Below are 12,253 nucleotides of genomic sequence, written 5' to 3'. Positions count from 1 at the left end.
CCAATCTGACCTTCTATCAACCCACAGTACGCGCTCACTATAGTGTTAAGTAGCTCCATGTGTTCCTTGGCTATTTCTACACTGACTTTGGAGAAGCTTGAAGTGTCGAGCTGTACTGTATTTGGCTTTGATTGTTGACCAGCAGATGATGTTCCTCCATAACATGCACGTTGTTGTTGAGCAGGAGGAGGTGGAGGTGGTTGGATTGGATTTCCAAATATGTCTGTGGTGGGAGGCGGCTTAACAGGAACTTGTATTGGATTGCCAAAACAATCTGTGCTTGTGACAAACGCCGTTTGAATTGGTGCATGTGAACCAGTTCTTGCAGACGAAGAGCTGGAAGTTCCATAATACATTTCTGGATTCTGTGGCAATGGAACTCTCTTCGCCTTCAATGTTTCCTCCTGATCTTTGTTTTCCAAAAGCTGCACGAAGTCGTTAAAACTTGTAGTTCTCAACGCTCCGTTATACTTAAGGATTTCCAAGAAACTACTCCATTGAGGAGGTAAGGCATCAGCAAACTTCTTTACCACCTCTGCTTGAGTTGTTGTAACTCCAAAATTGTTCAACTCAGTAAGCAGGTGATAGAAACGACTTGTCATGTCTCCCAGAGACTCCTTATCCATGCAAGCGAAGCTGTCAAATTCTTTCTTGAGCAGATCATGACGCAACTGACGTGTTGCTTCATTCCCTACTCCTCTTGTTTTCAACCCGTCCCACAACTTCTTAGTTGTCTTGAAGCTGACAAACTGGTGATAAATATCCTTGCTCAAAGCCTGGGTGAGAATGGCGTATGCTTTCTTTTCCAGATCATACGTTTTCTTTTTATCTTCGGGAAGATCAGCAAATGACGCAGTCTCTGAAGCAGCAACCTCTATGGCTTGATCGAAATCTGTGGTGAAACGTATCCACAGTTCCGTATTTTGACCAAGAACATATGTTTTAAACCTCTCAGCCCATCCTGGATATTCATTCAAACTCATCAGTTTTGGGGGTCGATTCAAACTTCCTGTTTCGCTTTCGCTTAATAAGATACTTTGTACACTCGGAGTTTGACCCGTTACTAATGCCCATTGATTTGATGGTAAAGCATTTACTTGTGAAGATGTAGATACTGGAGATTCGGCCCATGATGGTGATAGACTTGTACAGGTGTATTTTCCACTATCAGGAGCCGGTGTACCCCACCATGAAGGAGTAACTCCTGAACTTGTATATTTACCACTATCTGGAGCAGGATTCCACCAACTCGGATTCATGATTAATGAGCAAAATAAATGCTAACTGAATACTCCGAAAGATCACACAGCCGAAGAATCCTGGTCGAAAGATCTGAGATCACAGAAACTTGTTAGCAATAAACTGACCACAATCGAAAGATCAACTATTGTTCGAAGGATCAACAGTACTCGAAAGATTACTGTTGAGTCTTGAACAATAATTTCGAAAGATTCAAGAACTCGAAGGATTCCCTTTTTGAAAGATCCTTATCTTTCGAGTTAAATATCCTTGTCTTTCGTATATCTGTCTTTCGAAGGATCACACTTGTTCGAATGATCAACAGTGTTCGAAAGATCACTGTTGACTTTCGAGCAATGGCTTCGAAAGATTCAAAATCTTGAAAGATTCACACTTGAAAGATCCTTATCTTTCGAGATAAATCCTTATCTTTCGAACAACTATCTTTCGAACAACTATCTTTCGAACAACTATCTTTCGAAAAGATTCCCTTATCGAAAGATATGTTTCGGACTCAGGAGGACTACTCGAAAGATATTTATCTATCGAGCTGTCTCTGAACGAAAGATGGTCTTTCGATGTTGAAAGATATCTTTCGATGTCGAAGGATATCTTTCGAATGCTCACTGACACACTGACACAGATGTGACGGGTAGGTGAAAAGGTGATGGGTTGGTAAGTCAACTTTCGGCAAAAGGGTATGGCAGACTGTACTATCTTACCAACCACGATTTTCAAACAAGAACTTACCCAAAATGGTAAATTTAACCCAGAAACCGGTGACCGGAACCTTAACCGGAATATTGCCGGAATTCACCAAATCACTCAAAAACAAGTTTTCAAGTTACCCAACCCACTTACGAACACTCCCGGTAAGTTTAAAACACGTTTTCCAGTTTAAAAGTGTAGAAAAACCAACAAAAACGGGTGTTAAACCAAGTGTTCAAACACACACCAAGAACTTGAAAAACCCGGTTTTAAACAAGGTAAAGAGCCAAGCTCTGATACCACTTGTAGGTCCCTTTTTGTCGGAGGATGACGAACCTCAAACCTTGTTATACTAACCCACTAGCGAGTGCGGAATCCAAGCTAGCAGGCAAACCGAGATTAAGCAAGTATAAACACAACACACAAGGGTTCACCGATTAACACAACTTGTATTAATGCAAATGAAAGTTTCGGTTACAAGCACAATGTTTACAAACCTAACTTGTAAACTCTCAAAGTGTGTGTGTGTGGTTCCGGACAGAAAGCTCTCAACTTGTCTCTCTATCTCTCGGGTGTGCACTCTCAGAACTCAACTTTATACCCATACACAGCAGGTCTGCTCGAAGGATCCGATAGATGGTCCGAAGGATCATCTATCGATGACATGATGTTCGAATGATCAGCAATGACCTCGAAGGATGATCCTTCGAGGTCTAACAATCGAAGCATATCTTTCGAGTACCTCGAAGGATCAACAGTATCCTTCGAGGAGCTATCCTTCGAGACAGACAACTACTCTCTAACTGTTTGACCAAGTCAATCCGGAGGATGGTTGACTTGGTCAACTTACAGACTTAGAACATCGTTTATATACAGACCGAATACAGACAAAGTACAGACACAAGTGCACCAACAATGGAGATGGTGTATAAGCTGTCGATCCGAAGAATTCGTAGTGATAACGGAACGGAATTTAAAAACAACAAAATGCTCGAGTTTTGCAATGAAAACGGAATACTTCATGAATTCAGTGCGCTATACACACCACAACAGAATGGCGTTGCTGAAAGAAAGAATCGAACCCTAATAGAGACAGCTCGAACAATGTTAGCCGATTCCAAATTACCGATCTTCTTCAGGAGCGAAGCAATGGCTGCAGCTTGTTACACTTTGAATCGCGTACTCACCGTCAAGAAGTACAAAAAAAACATGTTTTGAGTTGCTACACCGATACAAGCCGAATCAAGAGTTTTTGGAGCCATTTGGGTCTCCGTGTACGTTTATTGATGAAAATGGAAAATTTGGTGCTAAATCAAACGATGGTTTCTTTGTAGGTTACGCAAGCCCATTGAAGAGGGTGTTCGTACCGTGCCTGGGGAAAGTGATACAAGTTCAGCATGTAGATTGTCAGAAGCACACTCCATCACCACAACTTCCCGGACAAAGATTCCTGTTCGAATATGACAAGCTCTGGGAGTCGTTTCATCTACCGGTTCAGCCGAGTGACGAGGAACTGGCACTTCTGTACCAGTACCAGCAATCTATGTCACAGGAGCAAGTGCCTAGACCGCTAGTAGTTTCTCCACCCACCGAGGGTACTCACAATGATGAAGCCGGACCAAGTGGAACAGCTCATGAACCACCAGAGGAACCAGCTCCAACATTTGACAACTCTGACGACTTAGAGGCGGAAACCGCTCCGACCTTTGACGAGGAACCAAATGTTACTTCGACGGAAGCTGAGGATCAAACTGTTGATCTTGATATATCGAACTTGCAATCGGAAGTGAACGTGCCTGACACCATTATGCCTCGGACTTTGTCTTACCATCCATCAGAGCAAATAATCGGTGACCTGCAAAGTGGTGTTAAAACCAGAGACCAAATCAACCGAGCTCTTACATGTTTTTATTCTTATGTTGCACATTTGCAAGAAGAATTCTCATTAAAGTGTTTTATTTCGCAGATCGAGCCCAGAACTTATAAAGAAGCGTTGACTGAAGATAGCTGGGTGAATGTGATGCAGGAAGAGCTGCTACAATTTGAAAAGCTGAGTGTTTAGAGACTAGTCGATCTGCCGGAGAATCAAAAGTTGATCAAAACAAAGTGGGTATTCAAGTACAAAAGGGATGATAGAGGAGTCGTGGTAAGGAACAAAGCACGATTAGTGGTACAAGGCTTTAGTCAGCAAGAAGGCATCGACTATGATGAAGTTTACGCGCCTGTTGCTAGACTCGAGGCGATTCGGATCTTCCTGGCGTTTGCGTCATGGAAAGACTTCAAAGTGTACCAGCTGGATGTCAAATTTGCCTTCCTGTACGGAAAGATTAAAGAAGAGGCGTATGTGGGACAACCACCGGGGTTCACTGATCTACTGCACAAGAACAAGGTCAATCTGCTGGATAAGGCGCTCTACGGACTTCACCAGGCCCCGAGAGCCTGGTACGAGACGCTTTCCCAATATCTGTTGGCCAACTGGTTCACCAGAGGGACAGTCGATAGCACATTGTTCACAAAGGAAGTTGCAGGCCATTTGTTGATCGTGCAGATCTACGTTGACGATATCATTTTTGGTTCCACCAATGACGAGCTGTGTAAAGAGTTTGAGAAAGTAATGAAGAAGAAGTTTGAGATGAGTTCGATGGGGGAGATGAAGTTCTTCCTTGGGCTGCAGGTAGAACAGATGCCCGATGGAATCTTCATTCATCAAACAAAATACGTGAAGGACGTGCTTGAAAAGTTTGATATGACTGAATGCAGTCCTGCAGCAACCCCCTTAGCACAGAACCATGGTATTTGTCTTGACGAAAGTGGAGTGAAAGTGGACGAGAGACTGTACCGGTCAATCATCGGATCTTTGATGTATCTCACTGCTTCTCGACCGGACATAATGTACCCGACATGTCTCTGTGCCAGATATCAGTCGAGCCCGAAGCAGTCACACCTGATGACTGTCAAACATATCTTACGGTATTTGAAAGGCTGCCCAAGCATCGGCTTGTGGTATCTTCGCTCGGGTGACTTCTCCCTATCAGGTTTCGCTGATTCTGACTTTGGAAGCTGCAAGCAGAATGCAAAGTCCACCACTGCTGGGTGTCAGTTCTTCGGAACTCGACTTGTTACCTGGCAGTGCAAGAAACAAACCGCAGTGGCGCTTTCTACGTGTGAGGCAGAATATGTTTCAGCCTCTAGCTGTTGCTCACAGATCCTTTGGATCCAACAACAAATGCGCGACTTTGGTTTGCAATTCTTGGATACGCCGATTTATGTGGACAACGAAGCAGTTATAAACATCACTAAAAATCCGGTTCACCATTCTAAAACGAAACATATCGAAATCCGTCACCACTTCATCTGTGATCAGAAAGCTGATTTTTATACAAAACCCTTTGACAAAAAGAGATTTTATTATCTTCTAAAATTGAATGGGATGAAAAATCTGCGTTCTGGGAGGGTCGAAGAATGTGAAGCCGAGGAGGGCGGTGATCAGATGTGAACTACGTCATGTTGTCAACTTTGTTTGTACAGTTTGTTTTCTGCTTTTCGATAAAAACAAAAACACAAAAATATGTTTTTCTTTTTAGGGGGAGAAAGTCGCAGAAAAATACAAAAACATGATAAAATTGAAAAATCCAAAAACATTAGAAAAACCTGAAAAAGAGCTTGTGTATAATAGGGGAAATGATAGTACATCAGCTAGACAGACACAGTACGCTAAAGAAATGTAATGTTTAAAATGCATTAAGTAGTCTCACTGATGATGTGCCGATAGGTTTTTACAAAATTAGTAGATTTGTTTGGGATATAAACCTAAAATTTACTTGCTTTTACGTGGGGAACACCTCCAGGATATATAGGTAACCCCCGAAATCTCGTTTGAAAGATCCCTCTTTCTGAAATACTAGGTCTTTATGCTTAGTGATATCTGGGGTATTATCCCGGGACTTCTGCTGAATGGAAATTCTGACCTAGTCCCCGGATAATACTTTACGCAATGCTTTACTTGTAAAGCCTCCCCTCAGCATAAAAAATGATTAAACATTGCAAAATGATAATCATGTGCTGTTGTAAAGAAGATCCCCAAAGGGGACCCACCGAAAAGTCGAAGCCGTCATCTCTCTGCGTATACGGAAGTATCGACCTGAGCTCTCACGGCCCTCGCAATTCACCCCATTACAGATATCATCTAGGTATACTCACCTGTAAGACTGAATATTGGGATCTGGATACGGGAATATATACTGAGGTGGGACACATGTAAAGGTTTAGGTCTTAAAACATTAATTCCGTATCCCGAACATATTGAAAGTTATGTGAAAATTTAAGAGGATCAGTATATCGACAATCTACGTGAACTGTTTAAGGCTTGGTATGAAATAAAAGCTTAACGGTGCTTGTGTCTTGTCAAATGCTGATATGATCCCCTAACACGCTCACAAAAAGATTGTGTGTACAGATTTCTGTCTATCTTGTTAAAAATCCAAAAAGATTTTATTTTTCATCTTATTTTCGACAACCGACGTTGGGGATCAGATGATCAATGTCTTGTGCAGATCACGTCTGTTTGATGAGGGTTGGGTAAGCAAGAGATACTGAACTGTAACTGGTACATGTGTGAAAGATTGAAAAAGTGTTAGAAATTTCGACAAGTTAAAAAGTTCATTAATTTGAACTGTTTTCAAAATCGAAAAGTCAGCGTACTTCATAATCAGGTCAACCAAGGTCATTAATTTGGACTTGGTAGGCTAAAAAGTTGACCAAGGTCATTAACTTGGACTTGGTTAACTGGGTGTGTCGCTGAACAATAAAAAAATGTTAAAAAATCAAAAAGTTTGAAAGTTACTTTTTAATTCCGCTTGAAAATGCATCAAAAGTTGATTTCGCTTGAAAACATCCTAGGTGATTCCGCTTGTGAGCTATTTGACCATTTCGAGCGGAATCAGACAGTCTATAAAAGGCCATCTGATTCCGCTTCAAATCACTTTTCTGATTTCGCTTCAGCGTTTCATGCTCTGGGCGATTACAAGCGAAACCCTAACCTCTTCATTTTCCGGCCAAATTGCTGCTTGTTTGTGTTTGATTTTACTATTTCTAGTTGGTTTACTCATCTAAAGATATGGGAAAGGTAGATTTGGGCTCCAATTTGTTCTATATCATGTATATTTTGGATTGTCGGTGATGTTTTTGTCTAATATCATAGTTTTAAGGTTTTAATGATGATAAAACTGAACATAGATCATATTAGGGTTGTCGGTTTGTTTTGTAATTCATGAAGTTGAGTGGTAATTGTAACAGATCTGAGCGGATTGCATCTTTGTCGATGAACTGTGTTTAGAAAGTTAGATCTAGGGCATGTCTGAGATCCAAAACGATATTAAAACACATCTTTATAGTCGGAATTAACAGATTAACAAACTCACATGATCAATTTCATCATCTAACAGGATTTAAAGGATTGTCTGTAATTCCGCCCCAAATTGATTGTGTTGTAATTCCGCTTCAAACTCAGTGTTGTGATTCCGCTTTAATGTGTATGGTCTAATTCCGCTTCAAAATTAGCTTTGTGATTCCGCTTCTATGTGTCTATGGTGATTTCACTTCAAATATCACCATCTAATTCCGCTTCTAAGTTGTCATGTGATTTCGCTCCAAACTACTTTAGGTGATTTTGCTTGTAATGCTCTGTCATTACATGTGATTTCGCTTGTAATTGTTTGATGCTGAAATTTTTCTAAGTATTGATTTATTTTGTGGTTTGATTATTTGCAGGGTTCGAATGTGATATTTGATCCACTACACAACAGCTGTTGTGACTTCGATGTGAATAAAAATTTGGAGCTATCAAAATTCAGCAGCATTTTGGAGTTCATGAGAAGGGTACCAATTCAGAAAGCCCTTACGGATCAACATTTGGTGTACAAGTCTCATGTTAAACGTTTCTGGAAGCATGCTACCTACGATGAAAAGAACAAAGTGATTCATTCAGTTGTGAAGCAGTATAATGAGAAGAAAACAATTGTTGTTACAGAGGCACTTATTCGTGAAGTGTTGAATTTTCCAGATGACGAAAATTCACCAACAAAGTTTCCTGAGCGAATGGTCAAGGGATGTATGCTGAGGATGGGATATGATGGTGCACTAAACGCTGGAAATTACTTGAAGTCAAAGTTTCAAAAGCCTTACAAGTTTATTGTTCATTTTGTACTGATGTCTCTTAGCCATTGCAAAGGAGGGTATGATACCATGCGTGATTACCAAATGAATATGGTCACAGCATTGGTTTTGAACAAGAAATACAATTTTTCGCATATTGTTTTTCATTACATGGCTGAGAACATTACAACAAAGTGTAAGACTTGGATGTATCCAAGATTTGTGCAGATGTTGATTGATCATGCTTATCCCGATATTGAATGAGATGTAGAACATGATTTGCTGGTTTTATCTCATATGAGCAACGATTCACTGAAGCAGCTTGCAAGATATCATCCGAACCATCCTAAACCAAAGAAAGTAGCTGAATTTTTCAGATTTATCAAGGATGCGAATTATGTTGATCCTGATGCAGTCAATCACCAAAACTGGAGGAATGAAGAGGAAATGAAGGAAGCCGCTTATGCTGATGAGCTAAAGGCTCTTACAGAGTTTAAAAACACGCGTAATGACTGGTTTGTTAAAGAACCGAGCAAGAGAAGCAAAAAGGCTACCCCTAAAGCACAGGAGGGTGAGGGGTCATCGTCACAGCCAAAGAAAAAACAAAAGAAAGTGGCAAAGACTTTCTTTGTTGATTGATGAGACTGAGGTTGAAGAACCGGTTGTGAATGTTGAAGAAAATCAGGATGCTGATATTGATGATGTGATGATAAACATTGATGATTTAGAGTCAGAGCAAGCAGCTAACATAGAAGTTGATGTTCGTCTTTCACCTAATTCTCAGAATTTTCTGAAGAAATTGAATGCATTTAATGCTGAGAAAGATAAAGCTGATGTTGCTCAGAAAGAGAAAGTAATTGATGATGTAGAAGGTGATGACGTTGATAAAAGTAATACAAGTTCTTCGAGTTCTTCTGATGATGAGATAGATGAAACTGAACGTTTAAGAAGGATTCAAGAAGAGACAGAGAAAGAGAAACATTTGAGAAAGAGGAAGAGACAGAAGAAGGATGATGCTGCATACATTCCATCTCCTGAGCATGTATCTGAGTCTCAATCGCGTTCAGGTGGAAAGAAGAAAGTTGGTGCGAGGAAGGGGATTGTGTCTCCGAAGAAAAACAAAGTTACTTCAAAGATCACAAAGCCAAAGATTGTTCTGAAAAAGAAACCATCTAAAGAACCAAGTAAACCACCAACACCACCACCTGAACCTACACCACATAAATCACCAATACAATCACCACCACATCAAACACCTCCACAACAACCAACACCTCAAAGACAACCTTCACCACCAAAACAACCAACACGACCTAGACAACCATCACCATTACATCTTTCAGCGTTACATCTCTCACCACCTCATGAACAATCATTTCTTACATCCCAATAAATCTTCGAAACACCACCAACCACTCAAATACAAATACAATTAACTCCTGGTTCTTCTGGCCACAAGACGTTTCCAACTGTTCTAGAAAGTCTTGAAGATATTGGAGATTTCGGATTTGCGAATGATGAACAGGTGAAAAAGTTAGAGAAGAAAATGGATGATGTTGTAAATGAAAACAAATTATTAGCAGCTGAAAGCAAGAAAGTGGCTGATCGTGAAAAGATTCTCGAAATGCGTGTTAAGAAGTTAGAATCTGAAAACAAGTCTTTATTAAAGAAGATAGATGCCGATCAGACCGAGATTGATATTTTAAGGTGAGGGTGGCAGAGTTAGAAGAGGAAAAGACATGCAGAGATGAGCAGAATAAATATTTTGTGTTAAAAAACAAGGAGCTTGAAGCTGCAAAGGCGTTGAAAGAACATGAGTTCTACATGTTGAACAAAGTTGTTGAAAACATGCTCGGAAAGCCGATAGAACAAAGATTCGAGGAGATTGAAGTTGAAGAAGTTAGAGCTAAGCGCCAAGCTGAGATTGAAGCTCTAATGAAAGACAAAGGCAAGAATGCTGAAGGCTGTGTTGCAGTAGCTGAAAGATCAATCGTTCCATCTTTAGTCGTTGAAAATCCTGTTCCTATATCTTCAGTATCTGTTATTTTTGAGGAAGATGTATCTCTTGAAGATCTTGCTGGTGACGATGATGAAGAAGATGATGAGGATGATGATGAAGGTAGTGATGACGAGGAAGATGACGATGATGAAAAGGTCTTCTCTGCTAGCAGTCATGGTTCTGATGATGACAATGACGACGATGATAATCAGGGTGGTATGGGAATCAAAGTGACGGAACAGTCAAGTGAAAGGACTGTTGATGATTATTTGAATGATAGTGTGAATGAAGAAACTGAGGGAGTTGACGGAAAGGGGGAGCATGGTGATAATCAAAATGTTGAACAAGTTGAAAAGTTAATTTTGAGAGTAGAACCTCATTTGGAGGAAGGTGAGCACAAACATACGTATACATTGGATGATATTAAAGAAATGACACGTATGGTGGATCCAGACTTCAAGTTTGATATTGAAGATGAATTGAATGCGTTCGACATCAACCATCAACCCGAGTATGAGTATAAGTATGTAGAGGATGCTGATGTGTATGATAGGGTTGAGGTTGAAGATTGTACTGATGACGAGAGTGTAAATGAAGATACTTCTCAGTTTCCTACACTGATGGAGTTCTTTACTGAAGAGAATCGAGATGAACTGAGAAGGAAAGTAGCTGAGATTTTGAAGGACAAAAATTTCGATGGTACTCCTAAAGACATGCAGAAGGAAGAACGGCAAAAGTGGTTTAAAGATAGTCATGAAAGAAAGTTCAAAAGGTCGTTGAAATATTATCAGAGAGATCGAAGTATTTCACTCAGTGATATCATTAGCTGGGGTTTCCTACCTCATGTTAATGCTTATGCGATCAGAAGAGAGTTTGGAGTACAGTATTTTGAACGTCTGTATGACGTGATGTCTCTACCGTGGTGGGATGTCGAAGAGTTATCGAAAGTGAGAACTTTAGGGTATCCTGTACGAAAGAATGATGTTGCGATGTGGGGATACATAAAGTTTGAATCCTTGAAGAATTACTGACACTAGAAGCCGCATTACCCGAAGAGAGTTCAAAGGGTAGATCCAGTAACAGGGGTTGAGGAGACTATCCTGAACGTGAAAAAGCCGAAGGCAATGAAGAATATACCAGTGCCGAAGATGGAGCAGGATTTCTACAAAGGCTTCTTGGGCTGGGTATATAGTTGCATTTCAACTGAGGCTGTTATTACTTATCGAGCTGGAAGGGAGATAAGAGAGATATATGTTTACGACCCGATGTGGTTAGTGAATTGCTCGGCCAAAGATATGGAATTTTTATTCATAAATAAGATCCATTTTCAGTCTGAAGACCATGAACAAGCAATGCAGTTTCAACAAGTGGTATCTATTTGCTTTCAGAAAGGCATAAATTCTGATAGTAAATGGAATTCAAAATGGTGGTCGCTCGAAGAGAAAGAAAAGAAGAAGGCTGAACGTGAACGAAAGAAGCTTGAAGCAAACAGAGGAAAGCGGATGAATATTCAGACTGAAGAAGAAAAGAAAAGAAAGAAAGATAATGATAGGTTGAGGAACTTGCTGAAGACCCGAAGACCAAGACTGAAGACTATGTCTAAAGCCTACGTCTTAGTCTTAATCATGTTTGTATAGGGTCTAGGGGTCAAATATGTCAATTATGTATAGTGTAGGGGTCTAAATGTTAGTTTTATAGTTTAATGTTGTGATTCCGCTCGAAATGACACGTTGTCATTTTGAGCGAAATCAGTAGATGTTGATTCCGCCCGAAATGACAATGTGTCATTTGGAGCGGACATAGCCCCACTATATATAGTCGTGTCAGTTTCTCATTTGGTACCGAATGTCCAAGTTGTAGCCGAACTGCTGCCAAATTTTTCTGTGATCATTTAATGAGAAACGGTGTTTAAAGTGATTCTCTGTCTATTTCTACTCTATTCTCTTTGATTCAAAATGTTTGTGTGATTCCGCCGCATAAACAGTGGTATTTCTGCTCTGATTGACTCATTAGATCGTCAATATCGATCCTACAGTTTGCAGTGTGTTAATAGTACAATAATCTGAAAGATTTTAGGTGGTTGGGTGTAATAATATGTGTGTTTAGAAACCGAATGTCATTAGTTGCTATAAAATTTTTAGGGGTAATTATATT

The 12,253-nt window shown here is 40.2% G+C and overlaps 2 protein-coding genes across 2 annotated transcripts; both read left to right on the top strand.

Annotated features, from left to right (window-relative positions):
* Positions 1 to 8,397: 8,397 nt before the first annotated feature.
* LOC110870154 (proteoglycan 4-like) lies at positions 8,398 to 9,493 on the top strand. Its single transcript, XM_022119356.1, has 2 exons — positions 8,398 to 8,671; positions 8,757 to 9,493. The coding sequence occupies exons 1-2, from the start codon at positions 8,398 to 8,400 to the stop codon at positions 9,491 to 9,493; spliced, it is 1,011 nt and encodes a 336-aa protein (XP_021975048.1).
* Positions 9,494 to 9,646: 153 nt separating this feature from the next.
* On the top strand, positions 9,647 to 11,736 carry LOC110870156 (FK506-binding protein 5-like). The gene is made up of 3 exons (XM_022119357.1): positions 9,647 to 9,730; positions 9,808 to 11,046; positions 11,137 to 11,736. Exons 1-3 carry the CDS (start codon positions 9,647 to 9,649, stop codon positions 11,734 to 11,736), a joined length of 1,923 nt encoding a protein of 640 aa, XP_021975049.1.
* Positions 11,737 to 12,253: the final 517 nt, after the last annotated feature.

The sequence above is a fragment of the Helianthus annuus genome, chromosome 8, assembly GCF_002127325.2.
Source record: "Helianthus annuus cultivar XRQ/B chromosome 8, HanXRQr2.0-SUNRISE, whole genome shotgun sequence".
Classification (NCBI taxonomy): Eukaryota; Viridiplantae; Streptophyta; class Magnoliopsida; order Asterales; family Asteraceae; genus Helianthus; species Helianthus annuus.
This window is presented reverse-complemented; position numbering and strand designations above follow the sequence as displayed.